At 32.5% G+C, this 24,394-nt stretch overlaps 1 protein-coding gene across 5 annotated transcripts in view; it reads left to right on the top strand.

The window, feature by feature from the left end:
* The window catches only part of LOC124365083 (golgin subfamily A member 6-like protein 4), a 60,536-nt gene extending 42,746 nt beyond the window's left edge, over positions 1-17,790 (top strand). For 3 of the 5 annotated variants that reach the window (XM_046821017.1, XM_046821015.1, XM_046821014.1), the window contains 4 exons: positions 675-815; positions 3,613-3,753; positions 7,792-7,935; positions 16,653-17,790. In XM_046821017.1, coding sequence (XP_046676973.1) covers positions 675-815; positions 3,613-3,753; positions 7,792-7,935; positions 16,653-16,733 — 507 coding nt within the window. In that variant the 3' untranslated portion in view covers positions 16,734-17,790. The remainder of the gene's footprint in view (positions 1-674; positions 816-3,612; positions 3,754-7,791; positions 7,936-16,652) is intronic. The other 2 variants (XM_046821016.1, XM_046821018.1) reach the window with 2 other exon arrangements.
* Positions 17,791-24,394: the final 6,604 nt, after the last annotated feature.

The raw sequence follows: 24,394 nt of genomic DNA on the forward strand, positions 1-24,394 counted from the left end.
TCTTCATCCAGTGTTACACAATGTGTTTTTTTGTTGTTTGTTCACACACTTACCAATTACACTTTAAAAGTACGTAATTGATCAATTTTATAATTGTTTTGTCAATATTTTGTGTTCAAAATAGGGCTCTGGATCCTACAAGGTCAACTTTTGAATTTTTGATTTCGTAATTATGTGTAAAATATATTAATTTTACATGGATTGTGGATCATAAATAAACAGCTTTTTCTGTCCTTACTACCACAAAAGCTTTATTTTGTGATTTATATTAAATAGTAGGGGAGAGGAGTTTTTAGGAGGAGGCACAAATAATTCTGTAAAGGAGACACGCAAACCTTAAATAACGTTTATATTTCAAGGCAGTTTTAATCTGACAAAATGTTTAGTTGACTTTAGTAACAGTCCTGGTCGTGAACTAAAGGTTGCGACTGGAACAACAGGTGAATAGATATCTGGCTTTTCAAAGAGTAAAAAATAAATTGTGTTAGATTGAATCTGTACAGTGTATATAATGAGCTCCTTCACTCCAAGAATGAACATCTCTCTGTGGTAAGTGCCTGTGTGGTGTGGCTGTATGCTGTTGCGCTTATTTCCGTATCTTTTACTATTATTTCTGTTGTTTTGGTACACGCTAATGTTAGTGCTTCGTAGTTGATTTTCGCACACAATTCTAGTGGGATTCAGTGGAGAAGACCCGCCAGATGCTGGAGAAGCAGACCTTGGAGCTGCGCAAGGAGGTTGAGGAGAAACTACAGACTGCTTCTGCGCAACGCGATGAAGTGTTGAAGAACACTGTAGACAGATTGAAGGAGCATGTGAGTTGCGTTATTGCTTATCATTTGCGTTTGTTGAATATTCCATTCACTTTTAAAAATCTCAGTCTACTGAGAAAGTTGAGACAATGACAGAAAGTTTGTGCACAATATTGTGACACATTTTTATTTCTAAAAAACAATGTTTTTGAACATTAAAAATATTGAAAATAAACTATTGATTAGCGTTTATCCTTGAATGTAAGTGCTATACTATAGACGATTATTATTTTAATATATTTAGGACCAATCATGCAGTTTATACCATTGACAAAACTACTGAAAAAATCAGTACCTAGTTTACTGTACTTTACAAAACTTTTTACTCCTTCAAATTCAAAAATAATTACATCTCATTTGTATTTTATTAAACAAAATTTTAACTGATCTTGTTATCAGGAAATTTTTAACACCTTACACTTCTCTGTGTCATGGCATTGAAGAATTTCTTTTTATCACCTTTCTTACTGAATGTTACTATTTCACGTGTTTATTCATAATTTTTTTCCAAATTTGGTAGTATTATAGACAATAGATGACCTTGGAAAAATTTATTACCAATGGTAAAACAATCACTTTTATAAGTTTTTAGCCCTGTAAGTAAAAAATAGAGTAAATCTGTTTATGTATTGTAATTAGTTAATTGAAAATAAAAGTATATGATTATAAAGAAATTGCACTATTAACATTTGGTTTTTGTACCAAAGTACAAAAGTCTTTTTAACTTCATAGAGTAACATAAATTATTTTTTAAATCCTTCAAAGTTCTGTATTTTATAGGTATCAGTAAAGGAATGACATTTTATGCCTGAAAATAACTTTTTTATATGGTTCTGAAAGGGTTAAATATTAAATGATTTTTAAAGATGGCATTTAAAATTACAGTTCCAGACATCTAACTATAAATTCTGGTATTTGTTGTAAGTTATATGATTAGCAAGCTATTCACTTACTGACTGGGATATTTAACTTTTATGGTATATCTCCATTGATTGGCATATTCCTTGAAATAATTTACTATAGTTTGCTGTTCTGTAACAATTCTACTTGGTAACACAGATTTTTAAACAATCAGTGAGTAGTAAATAATTGAATTTGTAAAATCTATACTCTGTTCAGTGGATCTTGGCCCCTAAAATACTTGGTCTCTTTCTGAACCCAAGCACTCTCGTATGTGTACTCACACTTCTAGTTGGTCTTGTCCTGACACATACGGATCAGTTTGATTAATTCTTATTCATTTCAGTTACATCTATTACATATGTAATCTTCATACAAAGATAAAGAAAAGTATTTCCATATAAAACATTCTCATGAAGTAGTAAAGGTAATATTGAAATATTATGCAAGTTTATATTAAAATTATAACCTTGCTACTGTCAAATGTAAGATTTATGGTGTTTAAAACTAATTTTATTTATTTCTTTATAGTTACAACATATTTTATAAAATTATTTCAAAATATTTCTCATGATTATATCTGTACATAATAAACTATAAAAAATAATTTTGGTATGAGCTGTTAACTCAGAGCAGTTAATAGTATTGTGATAGAGTAGTGATCGAATGTATTAATATAGTGGGCCTTGGACCTTTAGGCCCCGGGCAAGATACGAGCGGTGAGCGTCAGAGCGGTACCACTCTGCCATCGCTTTGCAATCGGGCCCCATATGTTGCCGTGCAAATGTGAAGAGGAGTGTCACGATAGACTTGAGCGGTGAGCGACAGTGAGCTTAGCGCCGCTTAGCGTCGAAGGCACCGCCAAACCCTGCCCGATTACTTTTTGTACGACGCTCGACGCTCAGATGAGTCATGCTTCTTCCCACGGTTTTCAGTCTAGTTCAAGATGGCAGAGGAGCAAGAACCACGTGAGCCTCCGGCAAAACTTAAGAAAAAGGACATTGTTGCTTTGAAGAAGCTTAGTGATACTCAAATTGAAAGTTTGATATGTGAAGTTCAGTGTCGTTACCTTACCTTAAAGTTACTACAAGCCTTTCTTCTGGCTTCACCTGCTGAAGTAAACCGATTCTTTTCTTCTCCAGTCTGCCCTTCAGTCTATTTAGAATAAAATCAAACGTCGGTACGCTCATCCGAGTGTACTGGAAAAAACGTTCTGGATCTTCTTTCAACTGTTTGATGAGATGGTGGTACTCTCCATACTTCTTCTCCTGTTAATTGGATGAACTCCCCATCGTTTTATCCCACGCTGGCAACCCCGAACTACACGCCTTTTCAATATTGAATTTTCCGATAACAACAGAAGATGTACAAGGTCCTCACTCGAAGGCATATTGCAACACACTGGCGCCGCTTGTATCGTGACCACCCTCGCCGCTCTGGTGACGCTCGACGCTCACTGCTCGTATCGTGCCCAGGGCCTTAGACAGAGTATAGATTGATTACATCAGGCTACCAATTTTAACACCTTTGTTTATTTGAATCAACCCCTCAAATATAATTATATGTTCTCAAAAATGGTTCTTGGTATTATAAAATAGAATATTCCATAATTTGAAGAAAAAAGTTAAAAAAGAAAATATTATTGTGATATAAAAAATTAATGCTTTATCACAACAAAAAATAAATAGTTAATTTATTTCAAACATTTTTTCACATACACTCTTAAGTAAATCCTTTGTTAAAATATTTGATTTTGTAAGCACTTAGTTTATTTTTTTTTGTAGCTTGGTTTATTTTTTAAAGTTGATTTTAAAAAACATCAGTTTTGTAATATTTGAGTGGAATTTTGTTAACGTTGCACCTGCTTTGCATGGTCTGTGTGTGTGTGCACGGCGCGTAGGAAGAGCAAGTGAAGAAGGTGCGAGCTATCAACAAAGAGAAGTTTGCCAGTCTGGAGAGTCAGATCCAGACCAAGCTCGAGCAGGCAGAGCAGAGGCGAGTGACCAAAGAGAAGGAACAACTCGAGAAGCTCAAGAGCCAGGTAACGTTCTACAAGTTGTCGGGACATTAGATTGTTAGCACTTAGTTGGGAATCAGCATAAATAGGCTGACACAAAGTTGTATATTTTGGTCATCAAATAAACATTTAAAATAGTTAAATTTTGTATAAAAAGGTATGGCTAAATTAAGAAAATCAGGTTATTTTAAAATTGTCTATCCAAGATGTGAGACAATATACGAGGGTCGTCCAGAAAGTAAAGAACGTTTTGTTATAAGTCAATAAAAACAAAAGATAAGAGCATGAAAATTTATTTATAAATACTTATAAACTTACTCTATTTTTTCTACAAAATCGCCGGAACTGTCAAGGCACTTGTTGTAGCGTGGCACCAGTTTTTCTATACCGACGTTATACTGTTCTGCCGCCAAGGAATGAAGCCACGTTTTTACTCCTTCTTTGAGGTCTTCGTCACCCAAAAAGTTTTTTTCCGCCTAAAAACACTTTCAACTTTGGAAACAAGTGATAGTCACTCGGAGCCAGATCTGGACTATACGGAGGGTGTCCGAAGATTTGCCATTTGAAAGAATTGAGTTCTGCTTTGGTTCGTGCACTGCAATGAGGCCGAGCATTGTCGTGGATCAGCACCACTTTCGACGACAGCATTCCGCATCGTTTGTTCTGAATAGCGCGGCGAAGCCGATGCAAGGTCGATGTAGGCCTCTGAGTTGATTGTTTTGCCTCTCGGCATGAACTCCACATGGATTAGGCCTTTTCGGTCCCAAAAAACTGTTGCCATCAATTTCCTGGTGTTCAAATTTGGTTTTTCTTTCCTGTTTTTTTGTTCGTGAATTCGAGTGATGCCATTCCATTGACTGGAGCTTTGTCACCGTAAACTGCCTTAATTTGCCTATAAATTTCAATAGGTCGAACATTCTGTGCATTCAGAAACCGTATCACACTACGCAGTTCACACTTGGCGGGATTTTCAATTAACGCCGCCATTTTAAACTTTCACAGGAGACGCAAACGTGACCTCACGGTACCGCTACTCAGCTCACACTGAGGCAGAAGGTGTGGCTAACGAACAAGCTATCTACCGCGGTGGTGGGTGAACTGCGCCACCCGTGATGCGCAATCGTTCTTTACTTTCTGGACGACCCTCGTATATTCATCATATCAAAAGTTTGTTGTTTTCGCATTAACACCTTTACTGCAACACCGGTCATGTAATGACTTTAAGAGAGCTGAGATAGTAGCAGGGACTGTTCGCCCTAGTGAATGTGTTAAAACTGCAAATCTACAATTTTTTAAATTCAAAGTTAGAAATAGAAAATCCTTGTGATGGCAAATTGCTCTGTCAATGGAATGTGTAAAGTTGGGTAGATATATTTTACATTTCAATATGGGTCGTTTTCTCATTCACACCTGCAGCCTCTCTGTGGTTAATTTTGCCTGCAAATTTTTGTTCTGTCCAGGACACGTCTCAATACTGCTAATGACAGTTTCATAACCTCAGTTGTTTGGTCTTGTGATTGCATGTGTTTGACAAAACATTATTTCGGTAAGGAAAAATGTAAGTTATCAAAGCTGTCTGTAAAAGCTAAGCGGTAAAAGAAAGTGCAATGTTACAAAGAAGTTCCACATGCACCTCTTGACAATTCTGAAAAGCAAAGGATAAATATAAAAATATAGCTAATAAAAAAATCATGCAAGATATTTGCACCTAATCCAATCTTTATGTTAATGTAATTTTATAAATATTACTTGCACTGAATTTAAATTTTGTGTGCTGAGGTGTAACAGCTATTACTAATGCTTAATACTAAATCAGTTTTTAGTATAAATAAAGCAACAGTTTAGCAATACAAAATTAATAATTTGGGTAATTTTACCTTAGTTTAATAATGAAATTTATTCATGAGAACCTTTTCAACTACAATAAGCTGTGTAGAAGTTAATGTGTATGTATTCTACTGCACAATGGTTCTTGGGACAAATGTATGACACAGTCTTTCACAGAGTCGAACCTCGGTATTCTAAATCACTGTTTTGAATTATTGTCCATTTGATATGATATATCAGCAACAGTACCGGTCATAGTGTATGTATTGTACTGCACATTGGTTTTGAGACAAATGTATGAATATATCCTATAAAATAATATAAATATTTTATATAAAAAAAATCTATTCTGAACAAAAATTGTAATATCTGACTTAGATTAAACAACATGAGCATTTCATTTCCAAGAAACTCTGTTGAGGCTGTGATTAACAATTTCATGACATGTTACTTAACTATTACAAAAACTACTGTTACTAACTATAAAACATTGGCTATTTGATTTAAATTTAATATATTAATTCGTCAGAGATCACACTATTTTCATTATTTGTAATTTTCCTTCAACTAGAAGTATTTTTTTAAATAAATCCTGTTATTTGTTTGACCTACTATTTTTCAGAATATACTTCTTTAAAACAGTCTGCATTTAAAACTCTGTCAATATAAAACATTGACATAAAATTAATATGATGCGTGAGTGATTGTATTCACAAATTTAAATGTGTATAATTGGCAAATAGTGCCAAACTAGGTGTAGGGGACAACAAATCTTTTTACTTTAAAACGAAAGTGAGCAAGAGATGTCAAAGTCTTGTGAAAAATATACGAGAAGAGATCAAACGAGCTCCCAAACTGTTAATATTGTTGACATAAAATTATTACCAAATTCCAAAAAGTGCAGCAAACTGGGAGATGTGGTTGCTTACATGTTAATTATAAAAAAGTATTTGTAGAAATAGATCTCGACCAGGGAGGCATAAAAACTTGTATTTGATCACGAATTGAGAAATTTAAATCTATAATAACAGTGAGACAACATAAATTAAGAAAAATAAATAAAGAATCTGTCTGGTTAACTGACAGATCTACAAAAATAGTATTTGTAACAAGTCATTTAGGAGGTAAAAATTATTATTCTATTCTTCTTTTATACCTTTGGATTAAAACTTGGCTCTTTGTTTTTGTTTTTCGTATTAATGTACAAATAAAGAGTGTTCAGTAATAAAAATAACCGTGGGATTTCATATAATATTATTCAGTATTTACTTTATCAGGTGTTGGTCATGATAATTTGTATGACAATTACATGTAAATAGAAAAAGAAAATACTGTGTGCTAACAACTTTAAAAACTGAATTCATTTTTATTACATGTTTATGTTATCTTACTAAAAAATAGACACAATGACAATTTCAGTAAATCTTAACAAAATATTAAATTCAAAAATATTACTGAATGCTGCTGCGTTTTTTACTGTGTTTCTCCAAAGTAAGACAAAATATTTATTGCCGTTGATCATACATACAATGAAATAGGCATTGTCAATACACTTTTAGTATAAACCATACTAATATAGAAACAAACCATCATTGAAAACCACAAAACAGATTTAAGAGACTCAAAAACATTTACCTTACAGTTGTAAAATAGGTATATTTTAAAAATAAACATATATTTTAAAATTAAAACCCAATAATTTAAAACTGTATATTGAAATTCATATTTAAAAACTCCTCAATTGAATAAAGTGGATTATTTAAAAGCCACAAATAAAATTTCCTTTTTAAATTTGTTATTGGAGTAACATGAGCAATTTCTGGAAGCTTGTTAACAAATCTTACACAATTTACCATATGGGATGTTCCAAATTTGGTCAGTCGATGTTGAGGAATGTCAAGCTTATTTTTATTTCTGGTGTTGTGTGTATGAAAGTATACGGTATTTGTAAAATAAACAGCACTGATATTGAAAGCATTGAATAATTCTACGATGTATTGAATTTTGTTCTTTTTCACTACACTACAACTTACTTACTTTTCATACAAAACAAAGTGTTTTAAAAATAGAAGTATTACTTGTCTTAGCACGAACTGTGTGCTGGAGTCAAGATACAAAATTATAGATTCTTGTTGTTTGGTTACCTGTCCATGATATTGTGTGTGCACTTGTGTCTTGTTTGCTTACCTTGTACTGAGTATGTTGTGTTGTTTGTGTCGGTGTTGTGCATGGTAGAACAAAGACAAATTAGAAGAGTTAAGACTGTCCAGCCAAGAAGAGGCCAAGAAGATGCTCGAAATCATTCGGGAAAAGCTAGAAACTGCCGAGCAAAAACGACTGAAGGAACTCGAACGAAAAATAGAAATCGCTAGAAATAATGTACGTTGTTTTGGAATTGGAATGATTCTTCTTGCTAACATCTTTAACACATACATTGGGTGCATGAGAGAGTATTTTATATAAGCTTTGACATTTTTCTTAAAATTGTTTTCATTTAATTTGATTAAGTTAGCATGTTCTTTGCAATAGATACTGTGCACTTCAAAGTTATAAACATAAGTTTTGGTTGATTGTAATACATATTGTTGTAACAGAATAAATGTTCCTTATAAAAATAGTTATATAATTGTGTAAATATAATACTAATTATAACAAACTAACTTAATATAATTATAAAGGTCAACTTCTGACTGACTCACTAACTGATCAATGCCAGACAAACTATAAAAGGTAGTGACAAGATAGTGTCAAGTTTATCTTGGCCCCTAAAGGCGCGCACACTAACAAAGGATATCCTTTCCAACCTCAGTATTTCACCCCACAGACCTCTAAAGTTGCAAAATTTCCTATAAGAAATGCACTGGTGCAAGTATGTGTAATTAGTGTAAAGATTCTGTCAGACATAATCAGCCGTTTGATCAAAACATCGTTATTAGGGATGGGGCGATTTTGGTACCAATACCTGAATATCTCGATACATAGCGATATCAAGGTATCAATGATTCTCAATGTTAATACTGCAGCTGCTTTTCACTTTACTCCGATACCAAAATTTTCAAAGTACTAGATTACAAAATAATTAATAAATTAACAGAAATGCTTTAAATATGATTGAAAAATTATATTATTGTATCTTGATGCACATATTTTCATTTTGTATTTTAAAACATTGGAAATACCCTGTTGAAAGAAAATCGTTTCTTAAAAGAAGCCTGTATTTCAATCAAGGATTTGTAATACCAGTCGCTTATGATGAGTCTCAGTCCCATTCATAGAAAATCTATATTTCTCTTATTATAAAAAAAGTAACAACTATTTCATTAAATTAGGATGTCAAGACAGGCGATCACAAATCATGAAATCAAATGTATCGGACATCCGACTATAGTGGTTGAACAACGACCCTTCTCACCTGATGTCCAGCGATCACCGGTTCTAGAATTAAATATGCCAGTGCAGACAAAGAAGGCAAAAATAAATAACAATAAATACAGTAATATAAACAAGAAACTCACTTATTATGCATCTATCAAGAGTACGAAATAACATTTTGTGATACAGTGCCCATTAAAGCCAGTGGAACAGTGCAGTCAGATCCAAGGAGATCATTGATTCTATAACAGAATATTTTTTTGTAATTTGTGTACATTCACGTTTATATCAATGGTTCTCAATAATAAATCATCCAAAAACTAATCTTTTTAATGCAAGTAAGATTCTTTTCTATGCCACTTTATCTAGGTTACTACATGTAATTTGTAATAAATGTAAAATTTCGTAAACTAAGAAACCCAAATTAGAAAAATACAAGACCCCTTCTCACCTGATATCCAGAGATCACCGGTTCTAGGATTAAATATGCCAGTGCAGACAAAGAAGGCAAAAATAAATAACAATAAATAATCTAAACAAGAAACTCACTTATTATGCATCTATCAAGAGTACGAAATAACATTTTATGATACAGTGCCCATTAAAGCCAGTGGAACAGTGCAGTCAGATCCCAAGGAGATCATTGATCATTGATTCTATAACAGAATATTTTTTTTGTAATTTGTGTACATTCACGTTTATATCAATGGTTTTCAATAATAAATCATCCAAAAACTAATCTTTTTAATGCAAGTAAGACTCTTTTCTATGCCACTTTATCTAGGTCACTACATGTAATTTTTAATAAATGTAAAATTTCATAAACTAAGAAACCCAAATTAGAAAATTTGAAAAACACAAATATTAGAAATGCAAATTGGAGAACCAATCTTCCACTCAACCTAACCAAGAAATTTGTGCATAAGTAGATTAACCGAAGTTATCAATTTGTATATTACATGGCAGTTAATATTCTTTTTTTATAAAATTATAACACAAATTCTGGTAGTCAGCATGGCGATAATGTAGGAGTATTTTGAATTAACGCTTTGTGCATTATTACGAAGTTAGAGAATTAACAAAGTGTAAGCTAGTCTAATAAGTATATATTATTTCTTGTAACCCTTAATAGACTGTGACTAACATTTAATTGTAATGGAAATTAATTTTCTCTTGCATGTGTTGTTAGATATTGGCTTGTGTATGTCTATTATGCCGATGGAATGTTTTAGTTGCTATTGACTCTTTAAATAATGTATTCATCATCTATAGTTAGATTATTTGAAAAGATCAATGGTTACCAGCACAACTGTTTGTGTGTTGGTTTGTTAAAAATAGAATATTACTGTATTGATTTAACAATTATCTTTCCTTCTTCAACTGTTCTGTGTCCACTTAGTGTAAACTTAGTAGTATTTCATTCAAAACATTTTCAGACTGAACAGACATATTTAGGATATGAATATTTATTTTATTTTAATATGTCCTTTATTTTCTCCCCTGTTATTTGTATATTCAACTGTACCTGCATAGTTATGTTGTAGGTTGACCATAATAATTATATCGCCATCAATATTGACCCATTATGAAAATCTGATTTAGAGACACCTTTTTTAGAGAATACGCTGTAGTGACAATCTAGTCTTGGAATAGCCTAAGACTTTATTTGTAGCATGTTTCTACACATACCTTCTAGTTTACACTATCCCTTCCAAGACCAATACGATTTGAGATTTGATTATTGTTGTCACAGTTTATATTTTATATTGTGTTCTGATCTTACTAGATGTGAAATTGTGGAGGCTCAATAGGCCCAGTGTAATGTGACAACCATGTCTCCTCAGAGGAAGTGCAAAATCATGAGTATAAATTGCCAATTTTTTAATAGAATTACGCAAATTTACTCTGACCAATCCTGATAATTTTTTGTAATGCCTGCCCTTTCTAAGGTTGTTTCGTTTGTTAAATTTCAACCTAATCAGAGATTATTTTTATTATAAACTAATATTCTCAACTATTATTCAATTCGACTTTTAGCTTGATATATATTAGAAATGATTATGTAAAACAGTTGATACAGTTTATCTTATTTTAACACGTCATTAATGTTACTTACGTTAGACAACAATGGTATTAACAATCACCTTCCACCACAAGCCAGAGTATTTCACCTGCAAAATTCAGCCTGTCCGCAAAATATTCTTCTGAAATCACTATTGTTTTTCAGCTTAAATGAAATAATTTTTTAACTCTAGGTTTTCCAGCTCAAATCCACAAGTATGGAAGTTAATTTTTCCACACAATTATAAATGACTTAAGCTATAATATTGGCTATGTAGTTCAAATAATTGTTTGAAGCGATTATATCTTGTTTTCAACATTAAAGCAGAAATATTCATGCATTCATGATTTTTAACCCCAGAAGTGCGTTAATCGGATTTCCAACAATTTTTTGTTGTTTGTGAGGTGGTAGGCATTTTTTTTACGGTTGTGTACTATTCTCCTGATGAAATGTTTATAACTAAATTTAATACTAACTATGCATATATAAATGACAAGACGAGATTCTGAACTTTCATTTTCATATATAAAAACATAACTGTCCTATCTTTTTATGTCTATGAATAGTAAAAGAAAAGGTACAATAATTTGTAAAAGTCACGATTTGCGACAGTTGACCAGTTGCATTGACAAAATTAGGTAACTTTGGAAAAATCCATACGCGTTATTATTTTTTTTAGTAACTTCTAATTCCATTTTTGCAATTGTGGTCAGTTATGCGTTTTTATGTTGGAGTTATAGTTTTGATGCAACATATTTTTGAAATTATATCTTTATTTGAAAAATTACAAACAAACAAAAATTTTCATCAGTCGGGAAAACCGACAAATATATATTTGTACATGCGATATAAAAGCCTAAGTTACGAGGGGTATTAGAAAAATAAGGTTCCCATGATTTTTTTAAATAGGCAGCTCTATATTTCTACTTAGTGTTATACATCAATTTAAAACTTAAAAGTTAAGCTATTTTTCCACATAATCACCGTTTCTGTCCAAACACTTTTGTAGACGATGCACCAACTTTTCTATCCCCATGTTGTAGAATTCTGCCGCCAATCCTCTGAGGTATCGAGTAACCTCTTTCTTGACTTCATCATCGGTACTGAAGCTTTGGCCACCCAAGTGTTCCTTTAATTTTGGGAATAAGTGATAATCACTTAGGGCTAGGTCTGGGCTGTAGGGGGGATGGCCGATCTTCAACCAATATTGTCTCAACTTTTTCAACAACTCCATCTGAATCTGAAGGCCGTCCACTTCGGATTTCATCGTGAATTTCCATGTGGCCTTCACTGAATTCTCTACACCATTTCCGAACGTGTTGAACAGATATGCTTCGATTAATTGATGATAAATTTCAATAGGTGAAATCTGTTTTGCATTTAAAAAACGTATCACAGCACGAATTTCGCATCTGGCGGTAACAATGACAGGGAGCTCCATCTTCGAAAGCAGCTATGCCGGCACTGTTGGACGTAGCGAAGCACGAGTGGTATGGATAGAGAGAGGGTCAGCAGATGAGTAAGACAGTGTTGCCAAATTTCTCCCAACATATCGCATTCTGTCTCGGCGGCATAGGGAACCTTATTTTTCTAATAACCCTCGTATGTTCCCTCTTTTGACTATCTTTGTAATAGTTGTCAGTAAGCATTCATCATGACACTGATTTAAAATCAACCATCTTTTTTGGTTATTGTATTACCCTACACGAGAACTTCTGAGTCAGTCCAAATTATTTATTGTTTGGCGTGCCTGTTGACGTAATAAAACAGTAATATATGATTATTTTATTATAATGCCTAATCTGAAGTGTGAGTTCATATTGTTCAATATATATTTACATTAACCGTAAATATAATATTGAATATGCTGTTATTTATACCATATAGTCTATTTCTAATAATTTATGAGTTTTCAAGTGTTGTGCTTTATATTTTAATTCATCAATTCAATCATCATAAATCATCAATTAAATTTAGCTCTATGATGACTAGTAAAATATTTATCTATAGATTCCAGCATATTTTATAATTAAGTAAATCAATTCAATCAACTCAATGACTTTCTTTATACTTGTGAGGTGTTGATAAAATCAGGACTTTTTCCAATTTTATTATGTATTACATTTTTTGTTGGAATAAATATAACAAATATTTATTTTCATTTTTAGCATAAAATTTGCTACAAATTTTATATCTTGAAATTATAATATGGTTATTTAAAAAATGTATATCATCTGTTGAATCTACAACTTTATCAGCACTTTTTGAAGCTGAAAAAACAATAATCCCATTAATTTGATGTCTTTTTAATTTCTGACATAAAAATAAGTTATTTATAAGCAATATAAATAATAAGTCTTTTTACAGATGTTTAAAATAAAAGTGAAATTTTTAAAATTGCAATTAATATTAACATAGTATGAAAACTAATAAATTTCAAAACTTATATGTTGGATATTAATTAGAAAAAGATTTTACTATTTTTTTATACTATAAATATAAATTTTTTATATTTATGGTCACGAAATTTTGAAATTGTGAAAAGATATTGTTTTTTTCTTTTACACTTGGTTCTTATGTCAGGGTTTTGTTTCTTTTTTCTTGACAGAACCACATCCACAATGCACTATCAAGCAGTTCGAGTCTAGGTTTTTTAGTGTTTTGCGATTATTAAGAGCATTTTCACCATCAATCCTAATTATATACGATTCAACGTCTTTCCTATTTTTCTCCAATCCTTAATTGTGAAAACACGTACATTGAGTTCCTTTTCAATTTTTTGGGGCGATTGTCCTTGGTGCAGTCTTTGTAGCACTGCTAATTTTTAATTTGGCGAAACAGTTACGTGTTTAGGTTTTCCTCCTGACACGTTGAAAAACAAACAATTACACTGTGTGTTAAAACCAACAAAATATAAAACTACACAGTACAGTATATATTAATTCAAACAAACTCTCCAATAACATAAAGTTTTTATTTTTGTGAGGCCTTTCGTACTCAATGAGTACATCTTCAGACTCACACAACTGAATGAAAGTAATAATAACAATAGTAACATAAACAATTTTGTACTAAATAAAAACATATGTCATTAAAAATACAAAGAGGTAATATTCTATGACAGCACAGTATCTTATATGTATATATAAAAATAAAGTTTATATTTAGTTAAATCAAATAAAGTAACGGTGAATTTTGAAAAGGTCCAGGTTCGTTGTTTACCAGATTATTTTGGTTCTTTTTTATAAAAAATGTTTCATATGCATCAAGGAATTTTTTATTTTGTACTTCTTTTAATAATTTTGCATTTGAATAAGAGTGTCCAGTTTGAAGTGCATGTTTTGCCATGGCTGATCTTTCTTCCTGTTGGTATTTTAAACATGCCCTATGTTCCTTAGCTCTCTGTTTTAACTTTCTTTTTGTTTGGCCAATGTATTTTAAATCGCAATTGTCACAATTAATTTGATAAATTCCAGATTTTTCTTCTTCATTAATTTTGTTCTTGGAATTTCCTAATATATTCTTTAATTAAATTTTGGAATTTGTAGATACATTAATATTGGCATGTTTCTTAAAACTTTTAGTAATATCTGTAGATAGATTGTTGTAGGAATTATTTAGTACAAAATTGTTTATGTTACTATTGTTATTATTACTTTCATTCAGTTGTGTGAGTCCGAAGATGTACTCATTGAGTACGAAAGGCCTCACAAAAAATAAAACTTTATGTTATTGGAGAGTTTGTTTGAATTAATATATCATTTCCAATAAGACAAGAGCTTCAAGAATGTACACAGTACAGTACATAAACAAGGACATTGACAGAAACAACATGAGAGCTGACACAGTTCTGAAGTGGACAAGTGATAATAACCGTAAGCAATAGCGAGTGACGGGCAGTGGTCATCGACAAGTTGGTACAAGCTCGTGAGATCGAGCATGGTCAGATTAACTGGAGCAGCGGAGCACCCGATTAGAGGAGTTCCACTGTAATTTAATTACATTAATAAGTTGTATTAGTATTCCGTATCATACTCTGTCTTGAAAATAAGTGTATTTTATCTTATAATACATAATAATATGTATAATACATAAATAATACAAATAAGATTTAACCTTGGACATGAAATTTATCTTTTCAAAGGTCTTTTATATAATTAAAATGTGATTTGTGCTTGTAACCATTGATGAAAGCAATGTTTAATATTTTTATTTCCCTACTACTAATTTGTTATCTTTATCCTTGGGGCTTGTGGTTTAATTCACATAAGCTGCCATGTTCGACTTGCTTGTGTTGTTAGTTATACGATGTTTATATAGGTGCATGTAAGCTCAATGCAATTTTTACTAGTTAAACCCTCTGAGGGCCGTCTTGCAGTTTTTAGACAATATAAAATGATGCTGAAGGACCAGCTTAGTGATCTCTTAATAGTCATGCTTTTGCAATAAGATTGGTTGGCCTGAAAATACATGGCATTTATTAGTACTTGTTATGGAGTAATAGATATTGTTTTCGGTTTTCACTTTTTATCAGTGTTTATAATTTTTGTCAAGCATTGTCTGTGTAGCCTAGGTGTAAAAAAATTGAGAAGACGACTAGAACCAAAATGTCAATAACATTATGTTTAAGTATAGCACTATTTCAGTCTGGTAAACAACTGAATTCACCATCTCCCTGTGAAGGAATCAGAATGGTTTTTAGTACAATTGAAGCTTTAACAAATAAATAAACAGTCATTTTATTGTGAAGGTCACAGTATTTATAAGATCTTATTTGCTTAACAATTACATAAAATGTCAGACATTTGTAATCATTAAGTGTAAAAAAAATAACACAAAATCTCAATAACTGTGATATATCTATTCTCTTGTCAAGTGACGAAACCTAAAATATAAAACTGATTTAAGTTCTTGAAACTTTTTATTGGGTAAGTAATACAATTCCAAGTAATACTATTTAAACAAGTATCATGATTATGTGAGGTCGTTAGAGCATTAAGATAATTGTTAATTTTCTACATGGCATGCCGATGATATACTGTATAAAGTAGAACCCCTCATATCCGGCCACCACGGGACCGAGCCCCTGGCCGGATAACGATTCGGCCGGATAAACCAACCTACATTACACAGCACTTGACGAAACAAAACAATTGTACTGTACTGTACTAACCGCACTGGAAATAATCAACGAACTGTTTACAGGTTAAACCTATTAGCTCAACTGAGGACAACACAGGAAAATGTAAACAAATAGATACACCAAAATAACGCAAGATTCGTGGGAGACTAGTGCGTGCAACTGCGCGTCTGCAAGCCGTGGTAAATAAATTTCGATATTGGCTTCCGGGAAGTGGCCGGATAAACCGAGGTGCGGTAAAACCGAGGCCGGATATGAGGGGTTCTACTGTATGTATATTACATCTTAACAATAACACCCATTATCAGGTCTTCATAATCCCAAGTTGTTTTATTTTAGTCTACATTGCTCACTCATTTAAATATCTCTTAGTATTTAAATATGTTAATTGAGTTTGACAAGTTTGTCACGTGCTGACAAGTTTGACTGAATCAGCAGTAGATGCCATAGTCAACATTGTGACGCTATAATGTGAATAACCTAAGGTTACAACCTTGTAAAATGTTGTGTTGGGTGTTGTAGGAACGGAGGGCAGAGATGGTGCGCCAGAATAAGCGGCTGTCGACCAACCAGGATGAGCAGATCACCGCCTCCTCGGGTTAATCTCGCTCAACACTGTTTTCGCAGCTTCTTGTAATTCAGCCAGGGTTTTTATTTTACCAATTTATATTTTGAATAAGTTAATTGTACATTAGAATTTACATTGACCTCTTAGAAAGCTGAGCCTCCGGGTGTAAATTAGACTGAAATGTGGCTTCTCGCGGCCGTTGTCGCGACATAAGTAAAGTTGTGATACAGGATTGATTGGCTTTTTGCAACGTTCCGCACAGGTTAACACTGTAAATTATACACTGCCTTTATTATCGGATGAATCAAGGGGTATGCAATGAGGTGTTTTAAAAGCTTATTTTACGATTAAATTTATAATTGATAAATTGTTGGAAATAAGCTTGCTTGCGCCTTGTGATATTAATGTAATTACACTTTTATATTACTTTTTTTATATTTCTCAATTATTTAATGTAATGAAGTGAACTTGTTTTGTATTACTATATCCATATACTACATTTTTGTGTTTATTCCAATATAAAGATTCAGAAAATTGATAAGTTTTACATATTATTCTTACTTGTTTTATTCTTTAACATCAAAGATTTGTTTGTTTGAGCCGTTGTCAGGCAATGTTTTTGTACTTAGTTATTTTTATCAGATGTAAGTTGTTTATCAGATCATGTTATTATTTTTAATAAAATCTTGTTTCTGGCTCATTGTTTTGTTTCAGTGTTGTAAATGGTTTCACTATAAAGTGCCGTTATTATATTCGATAATACGAGAGGTTATGGTGCTGGTTGTTTGGGCATATCAGTTCCTTGTAAACTTTATGTAGTGCTTTTTGTAATAAGTAAATTTCGTATGTGACCAAAATGTTTGTAGTTTTCAAATTGCCTTATACTGTCTCTGTTGCATAGTTGTTTAATGCTTTCAGTGACCTTTATTCTGCCTTATAATTCAACATTGTATAGTGAGCCATTTTCTTGCTATTTTATAGCTTGACATACAAAGTGTTTTAAATATTTTTATTGCCTTTCGTGCTTATGAATAAAAGAATTTGTGAAGTAGATTGTGAGTGGTTTATCAAAATAAAGTTTAGTTCACTTCAGTATGTGTTTTTGTTTGTTTAATTTCCCTTAATTTTTCTTTTTATACGGGACTGTTGTTTTTATATCATACATTTAGACATAACTGATTTTTTTCACATAACTTTTAATTCCTCTTTCCAAGGATAATGTACTAATTAGGTTTTTTTTTCATTGTTAGCAATCATTAACCATATACTTATTTTTGTGTCATAAAAAAATGCTGCCAGAGTAACCAAGCAGACAAGACTGCTGGCAAGGTCTAGATCATTAACCAAGGAGCAACTGAAACTGGTTTAAAATCTGTTGACTGAAGATGGCTCTCACAGCGAGGCCGAAACATTTTAAGATGCTATAGATAAACCGCTGACAAAGAAACCTGCACAGAAGCAAATTTCTGAGCAGTACCGCACAGGAGGGGTCCCCCTGCGGCGGGGGGTTGTGGTGGGAAGTGGGACCAGCACCTTCTTGATCTGTTTATCAGCTGTGTGGATCGTGTCTCGCTCGCTCAGTTTTGTTTACATTGCAGCTACTTTACTTGCTCTATAACTATATTATTTTTTTTGTGAGTAGGCATATAAAAGTGTCACAGTCTAAGCGTAAAATATTAATTGAACAGATTAATGCAGCTATAGACGTATCCAGGGAGCTTGCATTTTGTTGTGAGGTTAGCCGTGCAGTGGCAGTGGCCAATAGAGATGTGTCGTTCGGTCTTGACCCGTTCAATTCGAACGGGTCAGTCAAGTGAATGAGTGATCTGGATCAGAGTGATTCAAAAGTGGTTCATCTCAAACGTTTTGTTCACTTTTTCCTGCCAACTTAAAATATTAAGAATTCTCAATATTTCTTTTAACTTAGTCTTAATTATTATTATTCTTATTTTTAATAATCATTAAAACTTACAATATTATAATTCAGTTCATTTAAAAACCCTTAACCATGAAAAATAGCTTAACATCATATGGAACTAACTAAAAATAGAGTTTATGCGTTAAGACCGCTATAACGCACTCTAGTGGGAAGGTTCAGTAACTCTGTACTGACCGGTTCAACTGAACGAATTGCAGCAGTGAAGGAGACCGACTGAGCCGGATCAATCAGATGATCCGATAAAGCGAATGCCGAGCAGTGGTGGGGATACTGCGAGAGGGCGGTTTCACAGCGTCAGAGGAGTATGTACCCCACCCTGCGTGAACTCAACTCACCCAGGGTCTTTTTGTAAACGGTTTGCCTATAATTGTGTAATCAATGTTTCGACACAGTGTGAACCAGAAGGTATTAGTTACATTGTTGGAAGCAAGCAAAGCCGAGAGACATTTGCACACACACCAAGGCCTACATTTCAACTACAGAGGAAAGAAGTGGCTAGCAGAAATGATCGTTTCAGCAGTCGCTTCTAAGAAAAAACCAGACCATCAGGATAGACCAAATGTTGTTGAAAAACTGCAAGAAGAAGTTAATAAAGCGAAATATCTACAAACAGATCGCTGTCTTCCCCCCTTTGACTCCAGCTACCTTAGAGACTCTAAGTGTAAATAACTCTGGGAATTGTTCTGAAAATATTCCTGTCTCTACAACTCTACCTCTCTCATCTCCCACCAACAGTTCCACAACTACACATGACATCCTTCTTCAGTTGACCCCTTTTTCTAAATCTCAATCTCCCACTCTCAGTTCCAAACAAAAAAAACTTGATTCCAACCCAAACAATAAAGAAGACTTAGTGATAATAAATAAGAGTAATATAGTAAGTAGTTCTACAAACATAAAAAACTAATCATCCAAAAAGTATTAATCTTTTGTTCTTAAATATACAGGGATTCCAAAATAAAGTGCATATTCTAGAAAGCTTTCTCCCAGATAATGAAAAAAATATAAAATATCAATTATTGGTCTATCTGAGCATTGGCTAGATGAAGGTGCTCCCTCTTTATTCTGCCGAAAAAACTGTTTTATTGTCCAGCTGACTTTTGCAGAAAAGATAATATCAGGGGAGGAACTCTTGTGTTTATTAATTAATGCTTTTGGTTCAAAAAAGATTGATGTTTAGTAAATTTTGCTCTGAATTAAAACTTTGAGGTGTCTGCAGTGGTTATTGATTCTCTTAAAGTTGTTACAGCATCAATCTATCATTCTCCTGCAGGAAATCCATATATTTTCTTAGAACTGTTAGAAGAATTTTTATCTTTCATCTCATCATATCACGGCCATTCAATAGTAATTGGGGGGGACATTAATGCTAGCTTTGATGTAAACATCAAACAATAAAACTACAAGAATTTTTTCTTAATGTTTTGAGACAATTCAACTACTTTTACATCAACAATGCTCCTACGAGAGGTGACCGTTGTCTTGACAATATATTTGTTAACTGTCCAGGGGCAAGTTTTGGAATCCAAAATATTTGATTTTCCTTTCTCAGATCATAACGGGGTTATTTTGAAACATGACATGCAATATGAATCCTGACTGTAATGAATCTGAATATCATGACAAAACACTGGAGCACATGAACTCTTTTACAATTAGTTTCCAAAAATCAGCAACAAACAATTTAGCTGAAAGTTTGATATCACATGACTGGAGTGCTTTAATGAACTCTGAAAAATGTAGCAAGTACCCAAGATTGGTTTCAACACTTTTTAAGTGTTCTTGTTAATAAAATTGCTTATTTCTCAACTTTGAAAAAAATTTAAGACCATGAAAAACATAACAATTTAATAAAAAATGGTATACAAAAGAATTGGTTCACCATGAAAGAAAGGCTTCTGTTTCTAAACAAACTTGTAAAAAATTCAAGCAGTGATAGGTTATATGCAAACTATACTGACCTCAAAAGATGCTACATAAAATCTATTGAAAATGCCAAGTTATACTACAATACAACAAAAATTGAAAATAGCAAAAATAAATGTAAAGCTGCTTGGAATCTTATAAAAGATAAAACTACTACCACATCAACTCAAACTAAATTAGATATCACACCAGGCAGTTTTAATAAATTTTTCATTGACTCGGTTGAGCAGACCGTAAAATAACCATTAAACCATCCCAACACAGACAGTTTTTGACCCTAATTTGTAACTATCCAAATAGAAAGTAATAACTTTTACTTTACACAAGTTTCTGTTGATGACACTTCTAAAGCTATAAAGAGACTAAAAAACTCTGACAGTAAAGACATTTTCAATATGTCCAACAATATGATAAAAAAATATCTATCATACAATACTAACTCCTTTAACTTTAGGCATTAATAAATGCCTGAATGATGGTTATTTTTTCCAGAAGAGCTCAAACTTTCCATAATTTGTCCAATATACAAGAAAGGCCCTAAAAATCTACCGGAGAGTTATCGACCAATATCAGTTGTATCCACATTATCAAAAATCATAGAAATATTAGTTCCACGATCAATTATTAGCATATTTAGAAAAAAAATTATTACCTTGATGTATCGCAATTTGGTTTTTAGAAAGGGTAAATGCACCATAGATGCAATAGATGCACTAATTAGAGAAGTTGTGAGTGCCTTTGAGGACAAGGCCTTAGCTCAGGCCACCTTGTGCGACCTGAGCAGGGCTTTTGACTGTGTGGACCACAACAAACTAGTCCTTAAACTAAAATTATTATGGTGTAACAGGAACTCCCTCTAAGTTTTTTCAGTCATAATCTATCAAAACCGAAGGCAAAAGGTATGTGTTGATGGAAACTGGTCAGATGAGGCTAAAGTTTCTACTGGAGTGCCCCAAGGATCGGTTTTGGGTCCTCTGTTGTTCTTATTACAAATAAAATGATTTACCAAAAAATATCAAGGCCAAATCTTTATTATATGCAGATGACACAACTTTTATTAACATAAACTCTAATCTCGATGAATTACAAGATCTTGTTAGAGAGACTGTACAAGAGGCCTCATTGTGGTTTAGGTCCAATGGATTAGTGCTCAATGAAGCCAAGACTCAGAATATTATATTCAGCTTAAAACAAACACCATCAGATGATACAATAAATGCTTTTTTTTACTACTGTAAAATTTTTGGGTATCTATATCGATAGTACTTTGACTTGGAATTCCCATATTGAGTACATATCCAAAAGGTTGTCTAGGGTAATTTTTCTACTCAGGCGATTATTGTCGTGTGTGCCTAAAAACTACGTAAAATCAGCTTATTACTACGCATTTTTTCAATCAGTTTTAAGATACGGTTTAATAATCTGGGGAAACAGCAGTAAGATTGAAGACATTCTAATTCTGACAAAAGAAAGCTGTGGCGAGTGATAGCGAGGGCCCATTCTCTGGACCACTGCAAGCCTCTGTTCATTGAACTTAAATTACAAACTGTGATAAATCTCTACATCTTTGATTTAGTTACCTATTTACTCAAAAATTTTCAAACTCTCACTCTAAGAAGTGATATACACAGCTACTATACTAGGAAATAGAACTAATATTGCCATAGATCATGTTAGATTAGCCAAATCTGAAAACAGCCACATTATAATTTCTCAAAAGAATTTTCAACAAAGTAAAAACATTTGGCAGATAAGTATCCCACAAAAATATTTTCAAAAGAAACTGTACCATTGGCTTTTGAACAATCCTTTCTATACCCTATCAGAGTTTTTTAACTACAAGGATATTAAATTTTAGTTTGTTAATAATGTATACAGGATCCACTGTACAGCTCGCTAAATCTGTTATACTACAATTTGAAAACATATATTTGTAAACAACAATGAGATTTCAGTAAATTGTTCAATTTTAATCTAGAAACTGTCCTGTTTTTTATTCAGTACTGTAAAATTTCATCTGTAGAATTTTATATTGCAACCTGTTATCCTAAGATTTTCAATTGTTGTGCTAGTATTGTAGTAATTCACGTGCAATCAGTTAAAATATTTTTTAATTTAATATCTGTTAAACTTTTATAAATTCTTTTGTTGTTCAATTATTTTAAAATCTCCTTTTGTTAAACTATTGTCTTTCATTATGATATTGATATTCAAAGAATAATAATTTTAAACTGTAATGATATTTTAAAAACTGAATAGTTTGGTTTTATTGCTTGTTTCTGACCATGTCATCATCTAGACAATATTACTGACTTTGTCAATGCATGTCATATGTAAAAAAGGCAAATAAAGATTGATTGATATGACAACAGTCACGTAAGCCTAAGAATTATGATTTTATTGCTTCATTCTTGAAAAAATCACACATCTAAGGAGCCTCTATTGGCTTGGAAGCAATCCTTTAGGAAATTGGATTTGTTTGACATATGTATGATTTGATTATATAATTTGATGGTGTAGTACAATAAGTATTAATCCATGAGTTGATTTAAGTCTTTAATACTTATATATTATTTTAGTTTTCTTATAATCATTGTGATATTTTTTAAATTCTAGATAGTTTTTAAATTCTCCTTAACTAACAGATCATTTATGACGGTTTTTAATCTTTCGCTGTGGGGATTTCCCAGAGCTAACATCTAGCCTGTGTGGTAATTCCTCCTGCTAATGAGTATATAATGAGTTAGTTATAATTAAATTGAGTATAAATAGTACAGAAATGTCTAAAAGTTAGAAATAATGTTCATCTCTTCGATCTTTCTGTCGTTCATGACAGTCAAAAATCTGTTTGGCAGGGACACTATTTCGATATACAATTTGTTTGAAAATTTGCTAAAACCAGATAACTCTATGCCCTCTATAATTCTCGAGTTATACAGTGTATAATGTTGCCTAATAACAATTTTGTTTTTGAATAATCTTAATTATTTTCATCAAGATATTATCAAGTGTTTGGTTATCATGTGGCCCACCCAGCTGAGGGACTGGACTTGGTCATAAATCAATGACCTGAGGCGGCTCTAGGGTTTTTGGTGCCCTAGGCGAAAATTTCTCTGCCCTCATTAAAGTCCCTTTGGTGGGGTCTACCGGGTATGGAAGTTCGGAAATGAGTTTTTGTCAATACTTATTTTAACAAAGAATTTTATTTTATAACCTTTGATTAATGACTGGGATATCTAAATAAAACAAGTGTCAATTCTACAAAAAAATCATAATTTAATCCACAAACATCAATGTATTGTGTTAGTTGAATGAAAAGGTAAATTAAAAGTAGCTGAATGAAAAATGACAAGTAACAATGACTTTTTTAGTAGTCTTTTACTAGGTTAATAATTAGAAACATAAATTGTTATTGGAAAATTTATATAACAAATACAGTATTACATTTTTGGGTTTATGGTAGTTGTAGAATAAATCAGTATTTATACTCTTAAAGACTCCTAATGGTACTTTTCTTGCTTTCTTCTAGCAAATTCTTGTATGAGGGTTTTTTGAGTCTTAACTGTCTTGCTATCTCACTTTCAATAGAAATTGTAGCCAGACCTACCAGTCTCTACTAGCACATTGTACTACGCAGATACGTTTTAATTAACTTAAGGGGATTCAGCACCCAAAAACCAAATTTTTTTTCTTTCATGTTATAGAAAATTTAATTCTAAACTAGAAAACACCCTAATAATGCCAAATAAATGCATATTTGGGTGTGTAATCTATATTTTTCTCAAGCACTGCAAGCGTTGAATTCACATTATTGTGTGAGGCTAGCGCGTC

The sequence above is a fragment of the Homalodisca vitripennis genome, chromosome 6 (assembly GCF_021130785.1).
Source record: "Homalodisca vitripennis isolate AUS2020 chromosome 6, UT_GWSS_2.1, whole genome shotgun sequence".
NCBI lineage: Eukaryota > Metazoa > Arthropoda > Insecta > Hemiptera > Cicadellidae > Homalodisca > Homalodisca vitripennis.